At 37.3% G+C, this 27,435-nt stretch overlaps 1 protein-coding gene across 3 annotated transcripts in view; it reads right to left on the minus strand.

Annotated features, from left to right (window-relative positions):
* Positions 1-27,435, minus strand: part of ttll5 (tubulin tyrosine ligase-like family, member 5) — an 81,693-nt gene that overhangs the window by 43,800 nt on the left and 10,458 nt on the right. For 2 of the 3 annotated variants that reach the window (XM_026934366.3, XM_026934365.3), the window contains exons 8-19: positions 26,429-26,498; positions 26,259-26,343; positions 24,778-24,879; positions 24,114-24,205; positions 23,714-23,821; positions 9,793-9,874; positions 7,336-7,397; positions 3,793-3,878; positions 2,963-3,004; positions 1,338-1,424; positions 1,058-1,149; positions 703-765 (exon numbers count right to left, since the gene is read on the minus strand). In XM_026934366.3, the coding sequence (XP_026790167.3) occupies positions 703-765; positions 1,058-1,149; positions 1,338-1,424; positions 2,963-3,004; positions 3,793-3,878; positions 7,336-7,397; positions 9,793-9,874; positions 23,714-23,821; positions 24,114-24,205; positions 24,778-24,879; positions 26,259-26,343; positions 26,429-26,498 (971 nt within the window). The remainder of the gene's footprint in view (positions 1-702; positions 766-1,057; positions 1,150-1,337; positions 1,425-2,962; positions 3,005-3,792; positions 3,879-7,335; positions 7,398-9,792; positions 9,875-23,713; positions 23,822-24,113; positions 24,206-24,777; positions 24,880-26,258; positions 26,344-26,428; positions 26,499-27,435) is intronic. The other variant, XM_026934367.3, reaches the window with a different exon arrangement.

The following is a 27,435-nucleotide window of genomic DNA, read 5'->3' on the forward strand; positions in this document are numbered from 1 at the left end:
TCGCCCTTATGTGGTTCTTCCCCAAAATGTTGCCACAAGGTTGAATGCACACAATTGTATAGGATGTTTTTGTATGCTGTAGCATTACAATTTCCCTTCACTGAAACTAAGGGGCCCAAACCTGTTCCAGCAGGACAGTGCCCCTTTGCACTAAGGGAGCTCCATGAAGACATGGTTTGCCAAAATTGGAATGGAAGAACTTGAGTATCCTGCACAGAACCCTGACCTCAACCCCACTGAACACCTATAGGATGAACTGGAACGCCGACTGCACCCCAGACCTCTTCACTCAACATCAGCGCCCGACTTCACTAATGGTCTTGTGACTGAATGGGCAAATCCCTAAAGTCCCACTCCAAGGTCTAGTGGAAAGCCTTCCCTATAAAGTGAAGGATAACATAATGGCAAAAAGGGAGCTGAATCTGGAAAAGAATGTTCAAAAAGCACATATGGGTATGATGGTCAGGTGTCCACAAACTTTTGGCCATACGTTTTCTTCAGATTTTTTTTTTTTCACATTCATTCTTATATAAGACAACCCAAGTCAGACTGTCACATAAAATAATCCAAAAAAGCCAAAACGCTAATACTAGTATACATATAGTTAAACGTTTTGCCCCACCTATTCATCTGTAGACAAAATATCAACAAAAATTCTAAATTTCCCTCAAAAATGTTCTTAACCACAGTGGAAAAGCTCACCTTCCATGGAAAAGTTTATTAGCCAACATGGAGTTCATGGATGTCTTGTATTCCAGATAACGACTAAGACAGGAATAGACACAGACAGAAAGAATAAAAAGTTTCAGCAGCTTTGGTTTATTTTATTTAAGAAAATGCACTATCCAAAATGAGTAGAAACATTTAAAAAGGTGTAAGAAGAAGAGCAGTGGAATAAAATCTGTTACTGGATATGATGCTTTTCTACTCTGCTTGTATGTTTTGGACAGTTACATTCCTGAATTAATAGAGATTTCAATAGTATTTACTTGTGTTTAAAAAAAAATTCTAAAATGTTCAACACATCATCTTGCCAAGAGACTCTGGCTTCTCTAACCTGTAGAGCTCCCAAGTTTGTGGTGTGGGGAAAATACGGATGAATCCACCTCTCCTCTCGTGCTCCTCCTGTGTCCTCCTCAGGACTTTTAACTGGCCAAAACAAGTAAAGAACACAACTTTTAAGATGAGTAACACAAGCTTACACAGCTTAGTCTGTAATCTTTTAGAAAGTTTTAAAATGTATGTAAATATCGATCTAATCATAAAATGCACAACCAATAAATCACTTACACAGTCAAATCAAATTATGAGTCTTTTTTTAACCACTGCAGAATTACCTCCTCTGCAGTCAAGCCCAGCGTGTCCACATGCCTGCTTCCCTGTTTCTCTTTCAGCTCCTCAATATTATTGGCAGAATGAGGTCTCTGACAATGGATAAAAGGAAGAGCAGTTACTTTACTCACTCTCCATGCAAAAATCAAAAATGCATCATTTTCTTTATAATTTTATTTTCAATAAATTAGCAGTAACAGTATATGAATTCATGTGGTAAAAACTCCCACAGGATAGGTGTAATAAACCGACAGGTTTTCATGTTTCATATTACTATATACTATATTTATATTCTATTTTACTTTTAGGTAATAGAGCTTGACATATGAATTATAATTTATTTAAATAAAATTGTTGCTGTTTTAATGTCATAATCACAGAAGTAATGTTTTAGGAAAGCTAGGGTAGGTTTCTCTGCAAATGTTTACCTATACAATACAAAAAACTCCTCTGTGCAATTCCTTTCTTGTTGGGTTAAATAAATGTTACGTTTCATCTCCTCTGGCATTCTTGCCTGGCGTTTCTCTTTAGCCTCCCCCGCTAACGGCAAGTGTTGCCACGGGAGATTGACGGCTTTGCCTGGGCTTTTAACGGAGTGCCAAAAGTCAGCAGGAGTCAGCGTCTGACCTGTATGCCTGCATTTGTCATCTCAAATAACAAGAGACTTACATTATATTTGTCTGAGTAGTTTTGGGCTATCATGACAGCCAAAGACTGAAATCTCCAGAAATAACCTAACCTAGTAATGTCTCTAATTAGAGAATCAAGAGGTAAAGTAGAAAACAGACCCAGAGGCTACCTTGTCATGTCTGTTATGAGGAAGACTGCTGCATGGTTAAAACAGGAATGGCACCATAAACTCTGCCTGTCTAGATGTGTTTTTTTTGTTTTGTTTTTTTAAACTCCAAGTTAAAGTTTTTTAAGCCCACTTATCTCATGGATGAGCGCATGAAAAACATTTACTTATAAATGTTACTTTTATTTGTCAAGAATTACAGCCGCACCCCAAACCACTTTCATATGTCAGAAATCTAGTCAGAAATGCAATAAAAGTGTCATTTCACACGTCATTTTCGAACATGATAACACAGTTAGTTAAAGCGCTGAGTAAGAAAACTGTGTTTTATTTCACACAATAAACTTAATTTTCTAATCTCCTTTCACCCTGAGCAAGTAAAAGCAAGGTACTATGCCCTGGAGCATTCAGTGTAGAAAATTCATTCCCAAATGTATACATTGGTGCCATATTTGTTTAAGGGTCTGGCTAAAAGCTGCCTCATGGCTTTTCCCCTTATTATAAGTTCAAAGTTCTTTAATAAGCAAAGTTCTTTAACAAAATTCTTTAATAAACAAAAATGGAGGACAATGAGGATATTTGTGGCACTGAATAAATAGTCCATTGCAATATGCTATTGTAACCACTGACCATCAAAATAAGTGACGACATCAATGGAAATGTGGTGGAAAATGCATTTCCACTAATGGTAGTAACAAAATTGGTCCCTACAGCTGATTCATGCTATTTTAGTACTCTATTACTCATGATAACCCATGATGATGAAGCATTAAGAGAAGAAAGAAAAAAAAGAATAAGATTCCATTATTTTATATTAAAAGAAGGCAGACCTACCACTCTGGATTTGGCAGAGGCAGCCTGTGTGAAGAAATGATGCTAAGGGGCAGTAAGAATTGAGAAAAAGCAGCATTATACAATAAGGCACAACTGTGGTCATCAAGGGCTTAAACGTCAGCTGTTACTCTCATTTGCCTACCACAATAGTTATAGACTACATATTCCAAGATATGAATCAGAAGGTTAAAAAGAATATAAGAAAACCAAATTATACACCATTATCAGTGATGCAACACTGAACTATATGGTTTACACCACAAACATACGCACGTCCGCAAATATTCTTCCCAATTCTGTAACAGAATCCTATCTGCACTGTTTGCTTGGTTATGAAGTGAAGCACAAAAATGTCTGACTTGAGTGTAGCCAAAATGTTAACCGTACACGTCATCGCGCTATCATGTCAAAAGCTACTCATCAATAACAGGATTAGAAATAATTCATTATAATTCAGCATAATTCATTACATTCTTTCACAGTGAATTCACTGAGCAAAATGACCATAACTCTGCACGTTTTTCACCTCGTTTTATAATGCTCTGAGTAAAGGAAGCGTGCAAAAATAACAGAGTTTTGATAAATATTAACTGTTAAATGTACAATTTAGCATGATGCACATTTGCTAGAAAGGCTGACTTCAGACAGACTAAACTAGTTTTCCAGATTTAACAGCAACATAAAGCTCTTCACAGTTCTTACATCAATAATTGCAAGCAGCCGTGAGTGTAAATTTATGAGAAAACATTAACATGATGCAAAGTTGTTATTTTTTTTTTTTTTAGGAAGGAATTAGAAGGAATGGCTAGTTTACAAATCTCTACACCTACCTGAGTTTTGTGGTTCTTTACAGTTGGGTCAAGTCCAGCCTTTTCTGACCGCATCTGTTTTAGTAGAGGGTCCTGGCATACAATGCCTGGAGGCAGAAAAAATGTTATCTTTATTAAATCACTTATTAATAAAATCTTAAGTCTTGGCATATTTGATAAAATATTGCTCTGGAAGTTAAAGATAATAAGGAAGGAAAAACATTATCAAAGGTATTAAACAAAAAAACTATGATATAAAGCAGAATATTTCTGTTTTACTGACATAAAATGTAAATATTTGAATTTCTGCACTGAAGCTGGAAGTTAGAAGTCAGCCATTGTTCAAAATGCAGCAGAAAATAAACCTGACAAAATACTGGTCCTGTGCCACCGTTCTCACATAGTGTTGACCGTTAGGATTTGTTTTTAGAAAATGGATGAGAGGGCTCCTGAGTGATGCAAGAGAAAAGTGTTCGCTCTATGTCAGTAGATCGCAAGTACGTATCTCGGCAATGCCACAGCAATCCATAGCTGGGAGTCCAAGAGAGCAAAATTGACTGTGCTCTTGGGGTGGGAGTGATGGAATTACTCTCTTCCCTGCTAATCACAGCGACATTAACCTATTGTGGGCACTGTAACATGTGCACCACTTCAAAAAAGATGCAGTAAGGGCTACCACGTGGTGCAACAAAAAAAACATGCGCCCTATCGTCCAGAGAGCGTGAGTTAGAACCCTGACGATGCCTCGATGGCGAGGAGTCCAACAAAGCAAAATTGGCCATGCTCTCAGTAAATAAAATGTAAATATTTGCATTTCTGCACTGAAGTTGTAAGTTAGAAATCAGGAATAGTGTACACTACATTTACATTTTATTTTAGGGAAGGAGGTGGAGCATACTCTCTCTTCCCTTTCAATTACAGCAACACTAGACAATCACGGGTGTCTCTGAGCTCATTCATGGGGAACGGGGCGAATAGCGCTTTTACTCCAAGAGTGTTAAGCTGCTCCATGACTCAGCAGCAGCTCAAAAAGATGGGGTTGGTTGGCTTCACATGTTTCAGAGGAAGTACGTGACAGCCTTCACCCTCCCGGATTGGTAGCTGGTAAGGGAGAGCTAGCAAGTGGGTGGGATTTGGCAGATAACCAAATTGGGGAGGAAATGGTGGAAAATCCAAAGAAAAAGAAAATTTAAAAAAGGATTTCCTCCATCATCTCACCCCTGGCACTCAAATGCTAACAAAAACCAGTGGATGCATCTATCCAACAAAACTAGCTAATGCACCAGTCCAACAAAGACTAGAAATTTATAAGCATCCCATCTCCCCTAATGGGTCCTGAGGGCAATAAACTAGAACCATGAAACAACCATTACTATGCATCACTCCTGTGGCATCAAGGAGCCTGGCCACATAGACAAGTCTAGACCTTTTATTATATTACATAATCAAAATCTGTTAGGAACTATAAATGTACCCATTATGTTTACCACAGAGGCAAACTAGAATGACCTGAATATGAAAATAAGACAATTCCAGTGAAGGAATTTCTGCAGTAAAATAAGCCGCTCTAGGGACAATACTATGGCCTAACGAATATAAACTATAATGCTTATTGCTTTCTGAGAAAGATTTTTAAAAATATTATTTACAAACTGGTGAAAATTAGTTTTGTAAATGCAAATTAACTGTACCTCAAGCATTAAACACTGATATATGCATGTATGAAGCGCTCTGAATTAATGATATAAATAAATGGTATACAATAAAGAGGCTGTTTCTCTTCAGGCAATCCATAACAATATAATGATAGTTTTATGTTGATACTTCCACAACATGTACGCTCATGCCAATGAATAATCCCTGTGGTTTTATTTCAAAACCATCAGTGTCACTGACAACATTAAATGAATATGGGAGTATTTATAAGACTATGAGAATGCTTGCGTGCATCATAGGCGAAACCACCAACAGGCAACACAATGTTCAGTTAAAGGATTATTGCCATTTTGCAATATGGATTACATGACTAGCAAAACCTCCTTAAACAATAGGAAAAAGAAAAAAAAACAAAAATAGCAATAGCCTGAAGCAGGCCCCATGTGGTGTGAAGATGAGCATAAGAAGGTTTTTTTTTTTTTTTTTTTTACAGCCAACTGGCACTGTTTCACTATTTCGTAGTTAAGAGAAACACAGAGGCCCTTATTTACCAAAGTCACGTACAGTCAAATCTGATCATAAAATGAAAATACCTAAATTCCACCAAATTCCATCTTTGGCATATCTGTACTATCAAACTCAAGTCTGGTCAGATGCGTCTAAGTGTATCATTTTAACTAGCTGAAAAATGATCTATGGCTGAATAAATAAAACCTATATCAATAAGCATAATATACTGTATTTAGAATATCATCATTTCTAACAATAAAAATAGCAAATAACCTTTAAAATAACAATGGTGCATACAGGAAACTCATATCAAATTATAGGTCATGGGGTTTTGTGTGAACATGTAACTTCAAAATGTGAAACAAATGTGAACTTGGATCTTTATTAGCTAAAATGTCCATCAATAATAAAGCACATTCACATACAAGAAGCACAAAGAAGCCCTCATCACAGGGTTTTTTCTTTCACATCGACATTAAAATGTACCAAACACAATGGTATTTGTGGTAGTCTGCAATTTGTTACTACTAAATTGTACAAATATTACTACTAACTTGTTTATTTGTTCAAGATGGAAACTTTGCTCAGCTATATTTAGAAATGAAGCTTTAATTAAATCTGACCTAGCTATAAATAGTTTGCATGACTACCTGCAGGTGAGGTTAGAAAATAATTCAGTGTTATACCAGATTTTGAACAGCTTTAAAAACACACACACACACACACACACACACAAAAAAAGCACACATCATAGTTGTCTATATTGGCCTAGATGATACAGCTGATTTCAGTAAAACAAAAGATTATAGGACAAGACACACCTAGTGGACTACCCTTTCCTCCACTGAAACTAACTGCTAACAGTTGAATTGATTTTTGAAGTTTCCATTTTGTGCACATCTTTTACACCAGTTGAGGATATCAAAAAAACTTATTTTCAGTACTTATTTTCAGCAAACATGAGCACCTCCATCACAGCGTCACTGAAATTTATTTCCTGCTCAATTTAGTTTTCTCCTCAGTTTTATCTCCTCAATTTTGGGTAACTGTAGCCTGCTGAATGTTTTCTATTTGTTTGTGTAAATCAGGGTGTTTTACATGCAAATTAGATGCACATGAGGGTAAACTGGGGTATATCTTATGCACATGACATGACATATTTTCAAAGATGAGACTAATGGATGGAGGTTTGCATTCTCACAGCTGAATGTTGTACTATTCCACAAACTCAAATCTGTGCTTCTCCTCAACTTTGATGAATAAGGGCCACTGAGGTTACTATAACTCCTAATATGCATTAGCTATGAATTTAAAAGCATTTTGCAACCACTGTGAAAACATGATGGATAGTAAAGTGGTACAGAGGAGTGAGTATGAGGTGACAAAAAAGAAACTCACCCACAAGAGAAAACATATCTGAGATCATGCTGGCCTTTATTTTCAGGTCAAGAGGAGTATCACTAGAAGTACCAAACACACACAACATTGTAAATGAATACATTCAGTTAAATATACTGTTATATATAAAAGGTATATAAAGTATTCATATGAGGCACTGTGAAACCTGAGAGGATCAGAAACTCTGATATTTATATCAAAATAGTGGTTAGAAATTAGCTGGCTTTGTCATCTACGTTGTTAATACACATATACTTTAAGTCAGTGTTTTTTCTATCTGCTGTTAGGGCATGTCAATTTTAGGGTGAAAATCAATTTTTACTATTACTTCTGATGAGGGGTAGTAAAAACAAGTTATATGGTATACAAATACCAGAACAACTTTAAATTTTGAAATTGGACTGCCTTTAGCTTGGTAAATTTTAACATTTTGTGCACTATACGACAGGTGAAAAAAAAAAAAAAAAAAAAAAAGTTTTCAATAATTTAATATTTATTCCCCAAAACATGCAATGTTAGAACAATACCATTAGGAAGTGTCAATTTAGAAACTACCGGATTAGCGAGCTTAAACCACAAGTTTCATCAAGTCTTGCTTGACATCAATAAATTAATGGATAAAAATAACCAATATAATAAAATGTTCTTCAAAATTCACTTAAAAGGCAAACGATAGAGCATAATTTTTAAATTCATTAAAGATATTCTTTTGAAAACAAATATATAGGCGTCAATGAAATACTGGGCTAAAATTTGAAAATATTAATTATTTTCAAGTAATGATTTACCAAGCAAGACATAATGGAATTTTAAAACTTAAAGTGATTTTGAGTTTCTCATGTCAAAATACATGTTTTTAGCACCCCTCATATTGTATATGCGCACTTTGACAAAATTGACACATCCTAACCTGCTGTGTTCTATAAGTACAGTGGGACATTCTCATGTTTTCGTTAAAAGATGTCAAAATTCATATATCATGTACTGTAACTCTGAACAGTGTTCTCAATATTTCAACGAGTACTTCATTTCCTTTTGTAGTACTAGTCTCATACTGTTAGTCAAGTCAAACCTACAATATTGTTCTGTTGTCATCTGGATCATTTACTGAACAATAGCGTTCATTCCTAATAGCTACAACTTCAGCCAAAATTAAAATACTAGCTATGTTTAAGTGCTCTTCCCAATATACTTTTAAAAAAAACAAAAAAAAAACAGAAGCACTAGCAACATGAAGTCAATTAGCAAATGAGGCTTATATGAATATTATACAACATCCAGTTGAATCCCTTTCACTGCATTGCAAAGGCTGACTGGCAGGGTACAAATTATACATTTAAGTGACATTTTACTTAAAAAGAACAGCAGAGTCTATTTCCATGACTCAAGTGAGGCTTTAAACAAGTTGGCCAAACATTTATTGACTCTAAAAGAGAAAATGCAGGAAACAGGAAACTGTAACTTGGGCTATTTTAAGAATCACTGTACAAAATGTTTATAGGCATGTTTACAGTATACTTACACTCAAAGTAGTGTTTGGGGGGAAAACCCTTGACTCGTTTGAGACTTCATTAAGAATTTCTCTTTCCATATGCCAAACCAACATAAAGGCAGTCTTTGAGTCAGGGTCTTTAACAAACTGCGAGAAATACAAGGGTGGATCTAACCTACTTTTCTATGTTGAATCATCGGTTTTTAGCTGAACACAGTTCTTGCAACAATGGAGGATGCATAGAAAATGTCACCTTTAAGGGAAAAGTTGAACAGATATCTAACTTTATGTACAGCATTGCCAGCCTCTACAGGGTGTCCAAAAAGTCAAGAACCAATAGGAATATGTTAAGCAAATATTTTTATCTGATTATTTTGAGCAAAATCCACAAAAACTTGATATAGCTGATGTGGAGAGAGTAAGGGTGAACATGTAGAGCATATGTTGTAAATAGTACGTACAAAATTAAGTATATGCAGTTTTCTTTCATTGGTTCCTGAATTTGCAGACACCCTGTAGAATGCACAGCTTAACAGCTTACATGGTGACATTTCAAAATACAGGTCATTATCTCTGTTGAATAAGTACACCAGAAGCCCTGTTGATCTATCAAAGATATACATCTGCCAAGTCTGTACTGAGAACAGGTACTTTTTGAATTTTTAGAACATATGTTTAATGATATCATGCTTTTTATCTGCATAGAACAGGCAAAAATATAAAGGTTTCCAATAATTACCACAGAATTACATCAGTTACAAGATTAATGAAATCAATACAAAATACATAAAAGACAATAATAAAAAACAGACACATTTGGATAGAATCAGAGGCTACCAAAATTACAACTTAAATCAACAAGCTTAAATAAATGAAATGCTATATGAAATCCAAACACATGAAAAGCTGGAAAAACTAATGATACAGAAGTATGAGCTTATAGTGTCAAAACCGATGTCACTCACCATGCCAATGATGGAGAGAGGTTCACTTCCAGGAGCCATGGCTTGAGGTTGGAATCAATGAGAACATCAAAACCATACAATTCTGCAGACAGAAGCATATATACACACACACACACACACACACCACTTATGAAATTAGTTTGGTGGATGGAAGGGCAGCCAAATTCTCAAGCACCCCAACATGGAGGCAGCCACTGAAGAGGCTCCTCATGGGCTACACAGGCTGCCTTGTGACAGCATACATATTTCTGCTACTGATTAAGCGCATATTAAATATCCAATCATCCGAAGAATATTCTATTCCAAAGACAGTTACTCAGAAAAGCATGGATTAAATTCAATATCCCCAGCCTAATGAAGGAGATTAAAGGCAGACCAAGATAAGAAACATTTACAGATGCACTCATAAACTCAATAAAATGTTATTAGATATATTTTTAAAGCAAAAATGGACCAGTCTTCAAAGCTAACATGTGCAAAGATAAAGTCATGGCAAAAACAACAATATAAAATATGCTCGAATGTGCCTTTCATGATCTTATTGAAAGACCAAAAAAAAAAAAAAAAAAAAACATCTGTTCTGAGAATCACATAAGGGCTTCTTAATGTTAAACTCTAAAGCTATTAAAAGGGCATTCAGATTAGAATTTGAGACAAATGTGACCTTAGAAAAATATATTACTTATGAAAGCCAACATCTGCAATGTTCTCACTCAGCCATGTCATCATCTGTTTGCCCTCTTACTATGCAGCGGATGCATGGCTATTTATTCCTGCTCCTTCAATTAGGCTTCCAGCAATATCTGGTAACTGCTAGCCACTAAGCTTACACTTCTCATGTACATATGCTCACTGCTCTGGTATACACCAGCTATGACAAGCCACATGATAGCAGAAATAATGCCACACAACACGGTTATATATGATACATATCATTCTATAATTATATTTCATGGCATTGCTATATATCTCCAAGGTCTCTGGTTCCATCTTGAGCTCGGGTTACTGTCTGTGTAGAGTTTCACACGTTCTCCCCATGTCCGTGTGGGTTTCCTCTGGGTTCTTGTGTTTCCTCAAAATAACATGCCAGTAGGTGGATTGATTATGCTACTTGTCTGGTTCTACAACCCTGACCAGGTTAAAGCACTTACTGTAAATGAATGAATTAACGTATTGTTATATATTGCTTTCTTACGTGCACTCGAAAAAGGTAGCTGGACACTTGAGTAGCTGCTGCTATTGTGCTAGGCTTTTTAAGCATATTGTAATAAATATGAATTTTGATTATCCTGTAATTTTTTTCCCACCACAGAACAAATAAGTGCTACACTGTAAAACAATTAAAAAATTTAGCTGATTTCTTAAGCAAACAAAAAAAACTGTAACGTTTCAGATTCAGATCTATTTTCCCACAGTAACATTAAATCTTTGTGGAAACTAATTGACAGCACTAGTATTAAGTGTAAAACAAAAACATGCTACAAGTGCCTAATTAGAGTGATAAAGATTTTAGTCTTTTCCAATTAGATTATGAAAAAAAAAAAAGATTTTTTTTGATAAAATAATAAAATTATATATTTTTTTATAAAATAAAATCATCATAAAATTATAAAATAAAAACAAAATTGTTACCAAAAAAATTAACATTTGTCAATTCACTAAACTTTTAATAATAAGCATATCATATTTCACGTATACATATACCTTGGTTTGACTGGCAAATTTGTACAAAAATGTTTGAACTGGCAGCGTATCACTTTTGGCAGGTATACATTCTCTACTATTTATATTTAACTGAATATTTGCAAATAGTATGTAGAAAATCATATGCATTTATTCAAACACCTTTTCCGACATTCCGACTTTCCGAGCAATGATTTTGGCCAAAAATAAACACAGATGTACACTGGGTGACTACAAATTAAATTTGGGACCTTAAAGCACTGCATGTGTATTTTTTTTTATGGCCAAACACAGGTGAAGGATGACAAATATCATATTCTCAAAGGTATTTTTACAAAACTTGATATCTCAATGTACAGGCTTGCTAACAAACTGCTAAACAACAACTAATGTCTTTCAAAAGCAAATTAATCTTGTTTTTATCTTTTAAAAAATTATTTATAAAAAATTAAATTTATTAAAATTTAAATCTGTAAAAATTGTAACATTTTACAATTTTAAAGATTAAGTACAAAATTTTAACAGAATATTTAACATCAAATCAGCTACTTCTAATACTGCATTGACAGTTTAGGAATTACAGCCATTTTTGACAGAGTCCCTCCATTTTCACAGGCTCAACAGTAATTGGACACTAACAATCGTAAATATTCGGATTATTTTTAATATTTCAATGCAAATCCTTTGCAGTCAATGACTGCCTGAAATCTAGAACCCATGGACATCATCAAATGCTGAGTTTCCTCCCTTGTGATGCTTTGCCAGTCCTTTACTGCAGCTTGTTTGTGGGTCTTTCTGCCTTCAGCCCTTGGACTGCTTTCGCGGTATGTTTTGGGTCATTATCCATCTGTATTGTGAAGCGTCGTCCTATAAGTTTTGGAGCATTTGACTGAATCTGAGCAGAAAGTATAGCTCTACACACTTCAGAATTCAACCTACTACTTCTATCAGCAGTCACACTGTCAGCAAATATCAGTGACCCCGTTCCACTGGCAGTTTCATACATCCCCATGCCATAACACTTCCTCCACAGGTTTGATAGATGATGTGGTATGCTTTGGATCGTGAGCCCTTCCTTTCCTTCTCCATACTCTTCTCTTCCCATTATCCTAGTACAAGTTAATTTTGCATCAGAACTGGTCAGTCTTTATTTTAGAGGTTTTTAGCAAAGTCTAATCTGGCTTTTCTGTTCTTCAGTGTTACCAGTGGTTTGCATCTTGAGGTAAACCCTCTATATTTACATTCATAAAGTCATCTCTTGATTGTAGACTTTGACAATGATATGTCTACCTCCTCCAGAGTGTTCTTGACATGGTTAGATGTTGTGAAGGGTTTCTTCTTCAACGAGGAAAGAATTCAGCATTCATTAACTTTAGCTGTCTTCCGTGTTGATTTGGCCACTCCTAAAGTTTCTGCTGTCTCTCTGATAGGTCTGTTTTGTTTTTTCAGCCTAATGATGGCCCCCTCCGCTTGCATCAACACCTCTTTGGATCGCATGTTGAGAGTTCCCGTGAACAGCCACCAAATGCAAATTCAATGCTTGGAATCAACTACAGACTTTTTAGCTCCTTAATCTGTCATGAAAAAAAGAGGAAACAGATCACACCTGGCCATGAAACTGCTTATCAGTCAATTGTCCAATTACTTCTGAGCCTGTGAAAATGGCTGTAATTCCTAAACAGTTAATGCAATATTTTTGTTAAACCCCTTAAGTTAAAGCTGAAAGTCTTAACTTCAATCACTTCTTGATTGCTTCATTTCAAATCCATTGTGGTGGTGTACAGAGGCAAAATTAAGAAAATTGTGTCACTGTCCAAATACTTATGGACCTGACAGCCATAACATTAAAAGCACCTGCCTAATATTGTGTAGGTCCCCCATGTGCCACCAAAACAGCTCTGACCCGTCGAGGCATGGACTCCACAAGACCTCTGAAGGTGTTCTGTGGTATCTGGCACCAAGATGTTAACAGCAGATCCTTCAAGTCCTGTAAGTGGTGAGGTGGGGCCTCCATGGATTGCACTTGTTTGTCCAGCACATCCCTCAGATGCTTGATCGGATTGAGCTCTGAGGAATTTGGAGGCCAAGTCAACACCTTGAACACTTTTTCATGTTCTTAAAACCATTCCTGAACTATTTCTGCAGTGTGGCAGGGCGCATTATCCTGCTGAAAGAGGCCACTGCCATTAGGGAACACTGCTGCCATGAAGGGTTGTACTTGGTTTGCAACAATGTTTAGGGAGGTGGTACCTGTCAAATTAACATCCACATGAATGCCAGGGCCCAAGGTTTCCCAACAGAACATTGCCCAGAGCATCACACTGCCTCTGCCAGCTTACCTTTTTCCCATAGTGCATCCTGGTGCCATCTCTTCCCCACGTAAGTGATGCACACGCACCTGGCCGTCCACATGGTGTAAAAGAAAACGTGATTCATCAAACCAGGCTGCCTTCTTCCATTGCTCCATAGTCCAGTTCTGATGATGACATGCCCATTGTAGGCTCTTTCGGTGGAGCACAGGGGTCAGCATGGGCACTCTGACTGGTCTGCGGCTACGCAGCCCCATACACAGCAAGCTGTGGTGCACTGTGTGTTCTGACACCTTTCTATCATAGCCTAACTTTTTCAGCAATTTGCACTACAGTAGCTCTTCTGTGGGATCGAACCAGACTTGCTTGTCTTTGCTCCCCACGCGCATCAATGAGCCTTGGGCATCCATGACCCTGTCGCCGTTTCAACGGTTGTCCTTCCTTGGATCAATTTTGATAGGTACTAAACACTGCATACCGGGAACACCTCACAAGACCTGCCGTTTTGGAGATGCTCTGACCCAGTCGTCTAGCCATCACAGTTTGGCCCATGTCAAAGTCACTCAGATTCTTACATTGGCCCATTCTTCCTGCTTCCACCACTTCACTTGCTGCCTATTTATTGATATACCATCCAGCACTACTGCAGAATACGCAGATATTGTAAATCAATTCAGTATAGTTTTTGAATAGTGAAATTTGCTCTGAAATCATCACTGCTGTCATGGCTACATGACTACCGTTAAGCCATGACTACCTTTAAGACATTTAGCCATGACTTAACAGTAGTCATTGGAACTAATTTAATTGTACTTGCACCAGGATAATGCACCTATTCCATTCTAAAACCTGAAGCGTAATTATAAGACCTATGTTCAATTATAAACAATGTTACTTGTGATCTTTATATTAAGTATAAAAAAAAAACTAATATAAGTACACTTCTTATGAATCACCTTCAGGTGCAAAAGAAGTGGTCATATTTAAATAACCATATTTAAATATTTACACAAACTTGAGTATACATTGGCCCTGTCCCCTTTAATGCCACGTCAAGGAAAAGCTGGAAAAGTATTTTCCAAGTGTGAAAAAGGCACCTGGCAATTCCACAGTCTCTGCAATATTTATCCCTATCTTAAGCCTCTCAGGCAGAGAGGGCTGCACAATAAAGCCCTTTTAGCAGAGAGGGAGTTCAAATGAACCCATTTTGCTCTCTCTGCTCCTGGATCTCACACAGCGGAGGTGCTGCTACTGGCAAGAGTGTGTCTTTTTTGTGTGTGTCTCTGCATCAGTGATCAGATTTCAGTGCATTTCTCTCACCCTACTGGATATGGCCTATAAAGAAGATGATCACTGATTACTCAAATGCAGCTGCAAAGCATCACTCTGCACTTCATATGCAGTTCCTCCTTAACTTGGATACTGATTGGAAGATATGATCTAATAATTTTACAGGGAGTATGTCACTATTAATCCACAATAATCAATAATTCTCCTGTAAGTATCAAGTCTTTTGCAAAAAAAAAAAATTGTGACTTAAGCAAAAACCCCAAGCTGTATAAACGTTCAGTTAAAGTTTTTTTTTTTGTGGCTTGAATTTTCCTAGACCTCCTAGAATAAAGCTTTGTGCTGTGTGGAACACATTAATGATGTAGACTGTCACAGATCTTACTTTCTTTCACGTAAACATAGCTAACAAAAATGCTGTGTCTAAATTAGTTAATCTTTTATTAAGTAGTGATTCTTGTCAGATATCTAGTTCCATTGCTATTAATTCTGCAAACAGAACAGCTATTTCGAAGTGGGCAGCTAGATCTGACGGGACTGCAGATTGTATGTAATACCCTGCCACGGACAGTAACATTAGAGGTGGAAGAGATTATACACTTCCAGAGAGTAGTTCCTCTTTTCCTTACTTTCAATTTTTTCTTTCTTCTTTTTCTTTTTTTTTTTCAACTTTCACTTTCTAACAATTCAACTTTATGAGGATGAAATTCTACAAAGTAAAAAAATAAATTCTTAGTTAGCATCTCTGTAAAGAAGAGTGCAACTAAAGCCCAAGAGTCTGGAAAGATACATGGAATACACAAGATGATAAATGTGCACATAACCTTTTACGCTCCCTGGATGCCCTGCCACTTGCACACAAACAGACCACAAGCACCCTCCACACACACTTACATGCACACTCCTCACCAAACTGCCAACCAAACTCCATGTGCTACACATTTTCCCTCAATTAGGAGCAGACGCCGGTCTTCCCCACTGCCTCAGCCCGCACAAGCAGACTTGCTCTCTGGCTCTTCACCATATACCAGGAGGCCTTATTAATGTAACCACAAAATATGCACAGTTAGGAAAATAAATAAATATCAACAAGGGAAGATCAAGCGCAAACTGCTGTTATGAGCTTCTGGGCAATGGAAGAGAGGGAAGGAAGACTGAGCCCTGAATTCTATCTGAACACCAAACTCACTGGCATAGCTACATAACAAATCAGGCCACAGGAGCAATAACAGTGGTATTAGATAGCAGTTAAGTGGTTGTCTCGATTGTTGTGACATCTGACATTGCTCCATCACTTCATTACAAATCGTTTTCTAATCAGCTTTGGGTGGCTTTTTTATAAACATTTTAACAAGGGGTGGAGGCAGTTGCCTGAGGTCAGAGATGAAGTATCAACACTGCAATAAGAAACGATTGCTCATTGCTTCAGACCTAGCCATTTAAGAAGGAATACTTTGTATACATTATACAAAATACATTTATACAAAACAAAAGATATAGCCTTGAATGTTTTACTTGACAGTTGTATATGTCAACAAAACATTCAATTTTAAATAAATTAAATTTAGAAAATAGCACAGTATGAATGATCCTGGTCAGTGGTCGTCAACTGGTTGACCACAGTCTGGATGCAGACCCAGCAAAGTAATTCAGCAGAGCAAAATAAGCACTTGAAAAAAAACACTGTAGCAAAACAGATCAATGTGTGGAAAAATTACCATACTAAGCAAGGGGTGTGGACTGCAATGGAAGAAGAATCAAATAGTTCATAATCATACTGCTGCTCATTTTGAAAGCCACCTGACAGACACAGATGCCTCAGATGGTACATGTCTGATTCAGCTGATCAGAGAGGCCCTGCAGAATAAGGGGGGACCAGATTGTGCTGTGATCATCCACAAGCTTGCAGAGCTAGTTCAAACCTGGCATCATGTCCTAAGTAAGATTAGAGGACCTTATGATGGACTACTAACAGTTTCAGTCGGAGAGTCTCCACATCCCAGTGACACAGGCTCGAGAAGGGTATTTGCACCAGCTATGAATATGCTGAAGTCAGTTCAGATGGACTATAGAATGGTCAATATTCAAGTATGGCATCCGGCAACCTCCTAACACACCCATCATGGATGACCTGATTGTGGCCCAGGCTTCAATGAGTTTAAATAAATAAGCTGTCAAAATCCATACTGTTTAAGAGACAGAATACAGTTGGTAATTTCTGCCTCCTTACCAGCTACATTCCCATCACATCTATTACAGAGAAACCAGGGAAGAGCTTGTAAGCTAAGATGTATGAATACAACATATCCATCTAAGCAACAGACCACAAGCTGGAAGCCTGGTTGGCTGCTGTGGACAATCCTTTAGGTGAGGATACTAGCACAGCATTCTAAGAATCCCCTAATCCCTCATAGTCCACAGCTGTTCACTGTGGACAACTCAAGAATGTGGTCAGCAGATTCTACTGCATGTGGCTTTGACCTCAAACCCTTAGTAGCATCAGCCACTATGGCTGAAACAACAAGCTGAATCAGCAGCCTGGTGAAAAGGGAGTACCTCTGTACAAGGGAAGTACTGCAAGAAGGTGATCCCAGCAACCCAAAGGTGGGCATTATGGTGTGCTTGATGGGACAGTGGCTCATGGTGGGCCTGGACCTAGACAGCACTCCAAGGCCCAGGAGGACAGAAGGACAATTGTCCTAGTCTAAGCAAAACTGAATGCCGCAATTGCTGCAGAAGTGCAGAACTACAAGCTGACGCAGCTTGGTTCCGAGAAAAAATTGTGCAAAATTCCTGAGACCAGACATGACAGTGGTCATGTCTAGTGTGCAGATGAGTTGCTGGCTAGTCCCTATTGGGACCTATACTGTACAGGGCACCAAAGGGAGCAAAGGGAACAGACATTAAGATAGTTAATTAAGGTAGCCGAAAGGGCCTTTACATAAATACCATTACCTGGACATAAACCAAATCTTGATCACCTTGGCTAGGTTAGCTGGGAAAGAGTGTCTCATGTTGCCCACCTCTTTTACATTTAATCACTTGTCACTGTATTCATACTCTTTGCATGAAACATAGCCCAACTGAACTATTATATGTGTATGATTTATTTAAAACATGCCCTAATGCCCCAGATATAGCACTAGTAAGCCACTAAATGAAAAGATAAGTAAAGATTTCAAGAATAAAATATTTCAAAATAGTTATACCTATGAGAAAAATGAGAAACAATTGCGGGAGTATGTGCATGTAGGAAACAGCACCCTGTCATTGTGTTAAAATGAGGACTGTGGTGAATTATTATTATTATTATCATCATCATCAAAGGGCCAAGCACCAAAGGTGTGTAGGCACCCTATTGTTATTCTACATTTTTAGGGGGCCAAGCACTGAAGGTGTGTAGACAACCTATTGTTATACTATAGGGTTCTTATGCACCTTCAATGCTTGGTTAGGTTGTCTATGGAAGCCCATAGAACCATTTGTTAAAAAGCTGTGAAATTTGGCACACTGATTGGGGAGGGGCTAAGGAATATTCTGACCAAATTGGGCCAAGCGCTGCCAACGCTCTAGCGCTGCCATCGGGTCAAAGTTGGGCCTAATTTGGAAGTACAATTATGGTCATAACTTTTGAACCATGTGTCCAAACTTTAAAAGCCAATCCCTGGATTCCCTGGGTCAAGACGAGTTCAACCCACCCTATGATCTAAATTTCCTAATTAGATTTTCTGTCATCTTGGATTTTGTCAAAAACTGTTTTTTTCTACTCCTAAAAGTTTTGTCCAATCATCAACAAATTTGGCCCAAGTCATTTTCAGAGTAAGCCTCCCAAAAGTTATCAACCGAATTTTGATACTGCAAATGGTTTACCCGTAATGGGACAACGAATCTTACAATGAAGCTGCCAAACAGGAAGTGAGGCTGTATCTCAGCAGTGGCTCTGCCAACTGACACAAATTGGTAGGCATCTTCAGGACCATGACCTGAGGCTATGCAACAAATTTCAAGCCAGTGCCACCTACTGGTCAAAAGTTACAATAACATGCTAAAAATGCTTACATCTAACCAATTTTGCTACTCCTCCAAATTTTGTCCAATCTTCACCAAATTTGGCTCACATCATCTTGAGACCTGTCTGAACAAAAGTTATCAAAGGAATTTTGATATTTAAAACTGTTCTCCTGTAACACACTGGCAAATACAAAAAAACAGAATGTGAGGGTGTATCTCAGCAATGCATGTAATTATCATCACGAAACTTGATAAGTATCTTCTGGACCATGTCCTGAATGCACCCAAGAAGTTTTGTAACTGTGCCACCTTGTGGTCAAGAACTTTATCAATTTTCATTTTATTCCTTATATCATTTGAAGAATTTGTGCTAAATTCACCGTTCTTTTTTTTCTACAATTCCCTGGAGTATGCTGAAGTGAACGCACACCAACATCTGAAATTCAAATGTACTTCCTGTCGACCACGTTTGATTTTGTCAAAAATGTTTTTTTTTTTTCTCTCCTCCCACAAATTATGTTCAATCAACACCAAATTTGGCATACATCATCTTCAGACCAATCTGGACAATAGACGTCAAAAGAATGTTGATATTCCAAACGATCTGCCCATAATGTGCCAACAAACCTGACAGCAAACCTGACAGCAAACCTGCCAAACAGGATGTGAGGCTGTACCTCAGCAACAACCCTGTACACTGACATAAATCTTGGTAGGCATCTTCAGGACCATGGCCCGAGGCTTTGCAACAAATTTCATGATAGCACCACTTACTGGTCAAAAGTTACAATAACATGCTGAAAATGCTTCCATCTAAGTGCCATTTTCGCTAATTTTGTAAAAATTAACCACATTTTGTCTAATCTCCACCAAATCTGGCTCACATCATCTTAAGACCTAATACCTTAAATGTTCTTTAATTAGATAAAATTTTTCAGGTCAGAGCAGCAACAGACAACACCACAGGTGACAGCAGTAGCACTCTCTTGCACATTTGTTCATCTAGACTTTTCCTTCTACAGTCAGAGAATTCCACCACTGTCCATGGTCAAAACATACACATCAGGATTGAAACTACAAATCACTCCTGAATCCCTCCGTTATAGCTCTGCTTTCCTGTGATGCTGGGAATTCCTACACTTTTACATATGAGGCAATGAATTTAATATTTGCTCTGATTTTTTAACCTTGCTGACTTTTTTAACCTTACTGACTAAAAATTCAAGCAGAAATGTTCTTCTTTCAAAGTAAATTCAGATTTGTAGTAGCAGTAGTAGAAGCTCAAAACAGATTATGAAAACACACATTATGCAGTGTAAGTTCATAAGTGCAGTGTGTAATAAAATAGCTTTAACTTGGCTAATCCGGTCTACGTAATGCCATCTGTTATTCACCATGATGTGGTCTAACTGCCTGTCAATTAATCACAAGCTAGAGTTAAAAGAATATCTAACTTATTAAGACATGGATACCTGCTAACTGACAGACTCGCACATATATGGCTCCTTTAAAAATACTCCTCATATCATATACAAAACAGGTTCACATAGAGACAAATGAAGGATTTCACAGACTGCCATACATGTGCTTTTGTACATGCTAAAGAAAAAGATTATCCATTGTATGCACACAGTTTTGCGCCAACATACACACAGACACTCATTTCTTCATACACCATATAAACAATATTTTTTTCTGCATCAGAAAAGAAATGGGAGAAATAAAGACTTAAGTTACAGTGGCTTGTTCAGATAGGACCCCCCAGGAAACCTTGCTTAATCAAATAAAAAGTATATTATAGTCCCTAAGGGGTTGAGGGAATCGTTTGGCGAGTATTAGGATTATGTGTTTAACACCCCCACATGGCCTTCACACAAATGTGGGTGAGATGGTACATAAACTGGGAAAACAATGGAGCCTGTTCTTTTGTAGACTATCTAATGCTTTTAGATCCTGAACTGAACCTTATTTATTGTCGCTTCCATCATTGCCTGGGTATATTTGAATAAAAAAAATAAGCACTTTGAGTTTTACCATTTATCTATGAACAAACTGCAAGATAAGTTCTATAAACTTGTGTGCTCTATTAAGGATTAAACTAATCATGTAGTGTTTGGTTCACAAAGTCATGATGATAGCACACTCAAATATCGTTTGATTTCATATGGAAGTACGGAAAACTCTGGGATCAAGAGGAGAAAAAGTGGAGAAGTGTGATCAGTGGAGAGTAGGATAAACAGACGGTATATTCTGACTGACCACCTTTATTCTTTGATGAAATATTTTTATCCCAATGGGAGTGGTCTCTTCCAGGTTGACAATGCTCCATCACATAGAATATGAATTCTCACTGAATGGTTTGATGAGTATTAAAACGATGCATATCATATTCTATAGCCTTTGCAGTCACCAGATCTCAACACAATTAAACCCACATGGAGGGTTTGGATTGGCGTGTTAGTCAGAGCTGTCCACCACCACCATTAAAACACCAACTGACAGAATAACGTTTGGAAGAATAGAGTTCATCCGTCCCGTACACGTTCAGCGAAAGAGAAAAAGAGAGCAAACTTGGACTACAAAATAATACATAGCTTATATTCTGATTCACTCTGCTTATGTAACTGTACAGTTTTTTCTGAGTATCATAAGAATGGACCTGCGAGTGTAAAAAAGAGAGAAAGCAACAGCTGAACAGTTGAGAAGATGAATTGCAAGTCGAGCTCTATAAAATGACCCTGTCCTCCTTGACCAAAGCAGTGTGTTTTCTTTGGACTGAAAGCATAGCTGAGCATCTGTGCATTTGGCTTTAGGTCTTTCCACCTTTCTCTCCTCTGTTGCTTTTTCATAATGCTGCTATGCAAAATTATATATTTGATTGCACTAATAGTAGCACAAATACAAGTTATGTGAAGGAATCATGCTTAGAATACACACTTTTTTGTGCATATTTATAAGTACAAAAACAAAAGACGTTATGTTATTTGAAGTGGATATACTGTAAATATATTAAATAACAAAAACAACAGTGTCTGGAATACTAATCCCCTCATTGTACAGGGTATAGTTTAATTTTATGACAAGCCAAACTCTCACGTCTCTTTTTCCCATGTAATTATTCTGTTTTACAGTAAAGACCTGTTGTTTTTGCGTGTATATGGATTTTTCCTAGCACCTTATCTGTATCTTGCCATATCTATTACATTCCAGTGACGTCTGCACCTGCATGGGCTGCTCATCTTCTTTCATGTACTGTTCTGACCCAAACTTGCACTGACCCCACAGCCTGCCATATGCGTTACCACAACCTCACCCTGTGGGCTCACTGACAGCTCACTGGGGAATGCAAGAAAAAGAAGATGAGAGATACCATCATTATGAGGGTGATTTTCAGATAGTGTAGCTTAGAGCTGGTATATAACATTTGCCACCTAACAACCAACACTTCCTAGGGAATTATTATGTCTACAAACATATAACAGTGCTGAAGGGATGATAGATGGATAGAGAGAGGTGGAAGCGAGAAGGAAAATTAAAAGAGTAGAGAGAAGCAGGAGGGGGGACCCTGGGAGGCTTAGACAACGCAGTTTAAGCTCATTCCAATACCATTCCTCTCAGCTCTTAGAGGAATTGACAGAGAAAAAGGAGTGTGAGGTGAATGCCAAGGGGAGAGAGGGGGAGATTAACAGAAACATTGTGCCAAAAAAAAAAAGGAGTGAGGGAGAGAGCAATTAATGCCAATACTAACAGAGGTAATGGCTCCAAAGGAGAAAAAAATTCACACAGTCCTGCTGCAATTCAGTATTAAGAGATCTAGAAATAGGGGTGTTAAATCTGCCTTAAACATAGTAGGAGTCAATATTCTAAGAATAAGCAAAATACACTTTTCTAACTTTACAATTAGTCAAATGATCTCAACAGTATTTTCATTAGCAATGCATTTTCAACTACTCATGACGAGTAAAGATGGTGTTTGCTGCAGAAACAGTGAACATCAGACACATGGTGACTATCAAATTTTATTACTGTTTCAGATTCCAGATGTGGTTTTCATCATCGGTCTACTCTTACTGGTTAAAATGCCTTATTTACAAAATAAGTCAAAAGGGTTAATTCCTAAGAAATGAAAAAAGAACATTATTTTAGCAAATAATATAATGCTTTATGAAGTTTCAAATATGAAGTCATATGGAACAGAGTCCAAGAACACTGTTGCTATCGCACAGCAGTGTTACAGTCTCGATTAGTACAGACTAATATTAGTATAATTCATTTTATTTGTTATAATTCTGCATACTTACTGGGCTGCTAAACAATTTCGGGGAAATGTGTTAAACTTCACCTCAATAGTTAATACCTCATTATAGGAAAGAATGAATATAGCTTACTGGACAAGTATTGCTAAGTGATACAAGCCATTAGTATAGGACATACAGCAGTTACATTTTCTTATCACCTAAACCTTAAGAATCACTCTTTATGTAAGCTGAAATGTGGAAAGGTAAAATGTTGCAAGATATAGCAGGGACGGGTTATTGAATGCAAACACATATTTAAAATAGACTGAAATCATAGTTTTACTTTTTTAAATATTGCAATAAGAGGCTACGTCATTTTCTGACAGTGCTTACCAAAGCAGTTGTTGCGATGAGGGACAAACATCTTGCAGGCTGTAGCAATCTGTAACTCTGCACTCAGCACAGCCTTAATGATCAGGTCCTCTATCTGACCCATCAGCACTGACGCACAACAGAGAACACTGCATGTTAATCACACAGACTAGGGACAATTTGATTACTGTTTAATGCCTTAAACCCAAATGTTAATTCATCATGGAGAGTGTTAATATTGTGTTTTGGTATTTGCTGCTACTGAAGTGAATTATAGGAATAATCAGCAAGTCTTAATACATGCAAATACATGGAAATTCTTCAAATCCCTCACTTGTTTCTTAGCCATTCATGAAATAATAGTATTTTCCAATATAACAGAACAGGTGAGTGTGATCCAATAACTTTTGCCGTTACTCACATGTGGTGTCCTTTCCCTCCTGTTTTAAATACCTCAGCATTGCACTCATGCTCCATTTGTTCCCATAATCCTCTACTTCAGGGTCATCACAGCTGAAAAGGAAGACAAGGTCCTCAGTGTCTGGCTTTGCCAAAACAGCACTGAGCAATGAGCACAGTGTAACAATTTTGACATGATTAACAAACAAGGGGGATTATCTCACATCTGAGGATGCATTCCTTCTCCATTTGGGAACAAGGAACAACACTGAGTGATGATTTAACTGTTCATGACAGCTAAAATCTTTTCCAATTAGTGTCACATTCATCTAAATTTACTAGATTAACTAACTCTGAAAGGAGATAAGATGATGACCCCATACAGCAAAAAGGTGAACAATGTTCTGACATCTAGTTTCAAACTAAAGACTACTTATTAACATTATGAACTGAGGCCATGTACAGAGAAACAGCATTAGACTCTGCCTTTCATTTAAGTACAGGGGAGGCACTTGATACATGTGGGCCTCTAAAATAACACGTTGATTCCTAAACAAACATCAGTCATGTTATAATTGTACATGTATATAACACGATTTGGTCCAAAAAAATTTCCCAAAAAGGTTTTAGCTTTCAGCACACAGAATGGGTTGAATAAACAGACCTCAGAATCAATTCAACCTTACCTGACATAGTCACTGCTCTTCTTGTTTACACTGTAGTTGGTGAGGTGCATGAACTGGTTCTTGATGTTCTTCACAGCATGGTCATACTTCACAGTAGCAAATCTACAATTCAAACAGAGGAAAGATCTAGTAAACAAGGGAGGTTGGATCACATCATGCTTCAGTGAAAAGCACTACATTTCAGACAAATGATTCCAGACGGTACCCTAATATTCCTGATTTAGAATTATTTAATAACACAAAGATGAATAAGCTTAATAACTGTAATACTCTTCTGATTGAGACTAGACAAAAAAGTCAGCTTTCATCCAGCACCAAGACCTGTCCTGTAGCAAGCTCCAAATATGCAAATGACAGACAACTGCATACTAACAATTAAATGAATTATACACACATTTTAAATATATACTTTTTGTTCTTCTCTTAAGGTAGAACTCTGTCTTGTCAGAGTATAGTACTGCAGTATTTCACTGAGTGGTCACCACATGTAGAATAATGGGAATTTCCTGGCATAGTGAACCCCTGAATGCCTGCAAAGCCACTGGAATGTCTAAGCTAAAAGTTGGACTCAAAATTCTGCCAGAATTTAGGAAAGGTAGTTAATAATGGTTAATATAAACTGAAGCGTCACTCAGTGAAGGCCTTGCTTATGCCAAGGCTAATAGAGACAAACCAACCATTTAACACATCGCCCCAGTCAATCTGATACCTCAGTCTCCTGCACCACACCTAACCAATACCTAACCAGCTGCAACTGCTTTATTTCCTCAAAGCTGTCTTTAGAGCCTTTATTTCACAGTTAGCACTACCAAATTATGGAACTACAAAAATGGGCTACAAAAGTGACTGTAAAACTTAAATAAATCAATATGACTACTAAATAACCTGTCTCACTGTTGATGTTGCATTTTTGGATTATATAGAAACGAAAACATTACAAAATCATTAAAAATAAAAAGAAATATTGCAGATATTGCATCATGGATACAATGATAATGGCTAGTACAACAATGAAAAGAACTGAAGACTTGTTTTATTTAACCAGAAACATTCCTGCTGCCATCTAGTGGTCATACAACTCAGATGAACATAAAAGTCAATAATTCAATGATATAGTGGTAATATAACTGAATGATACAACTGGAGATACTTATAACTACTGCCACTGTTATGTCCATATGTCAATTTGAAAATTGCCCCTGAACAGAAATCAATATGAAATGCAAAGAACATCAGGCTCAAGCAAATCTACCAAGCTGTACACAGAATCCTGGGCCAGTCTATAACAACTTCTGCTTACTAAAAACAATCTAGTAAGTGACTGTCATGTACAGTGTGTTTCCTGACAAGTGTGCGCTAACAGTAATCTCAGTAATCCATTGCTTACAGGTCAAATATTTAGTGCACATCCAGAAGTTGCCTTAAGTTATTAATCAAAAACTGACTGAATTCTGGCAGGAAAAATGACAAACAGCACTCACCTAGTTAGCCCTTCTTCATAGACATAGATAATGACCGGGTCATAAGACGTCACCAAAACATATAATCGCACATCAAACTTAAAATCTGCACGAGAAAGTGAAACAGGGTTAGAGAATACAAAACACAGCCTGCTGTTTCTAGAAAATGTTTGTTCTATCTGCATACTCACCATCAATCAGTAACGGGTTGCTAATATACCGTGACACCAGGATGTTTTCATCCAATGAGATCTGACTCGGCTAAAACAATCAAAGAAGACAAGCAAAAGTTAAAATGAAATATCTAGGCCATGATGATTTGTCACATTACTTTTGCTCTCAGTACTTTACTCACATCCTAGAGCCACATAGGGCTGTAGCCAGTAGGTTAGGAATTCCTGGTGTAAAATCCCCCTGAATGGCCTATGTTAGTAACTTTCTTCACAACATTATTAGATTATCCTTGAAAGAGCAAAACTGTTTAAAATTACTCAAGTACACGTGAGGTAGAGTTAAACACTAAGTGATTGTGTAAAAAATAAATAAATAAATTTCTTACAAGTTTGATGTTTCTAAAATGTCTACGATACACATTGAATGAACATGACAGTGATATCAAAAGCTCATAAGACTGCATATCCACACTAACATCAACACAGGACATTCCTGTGCCTGAAATTTCTTTCAGGTGGGGTTTGTTAAGGCTTAAGAGGTGCTGCTACCAACTTCACATCTGGCACCAGTTCACACACAATCAAAAAAAAAAAAAAAACATTAAACATTCCTCTTTCCAAATATCACTAACATTCTTTCCACTTTCTCAGCCTCAGGAAGGATGGGTGCTACGTAATATGGCCAAGGCAGAAAATTATGAGAAGCGCTGCCAAAACAGAATGCCTTGATGTGTTCGTGATTTATTCCGAGGTGCACAGATGTTTATGACACCTTTTTGGGTGTCTCTTGAACTACTGCATGCATATATACAGTCAGGTCCGGAAGTATTTGGACAGTGACAGAGTTTTTGTGATTTTGCATTTATACACCACCACAATGGATTTGAAATAAAACAATCAAGATGTGATCGAAGTGTAGACTTTTAGCTTTGTTTTAAGAGTTTCCACAAAAATATGGCATTTACCATTTAGGAATTACAGTCATGTTAAGCAAAGTACTTCCATTTTCAGGGGCTCAAAGGGAT

The sequence above is a fragment of the Pangasianodon hypophthalmus genome, chromosome 10 (genome assembly GCF_027358585.1).
Source record: "Pangasianodon hypophthalmus isolate fPanHyp1 chromosome 10, fPanHyp1.pri, whole genome shotgun sequence".
In the NCBI taxonomy this organism is placed as follows: domain Eukaryota; kingdom Metazoa; phylum Chordata; class Actinopteri; order Siluriformes; family Pangasiidae; genus Pangasianodon; species Pangasianodon hypophthalmus.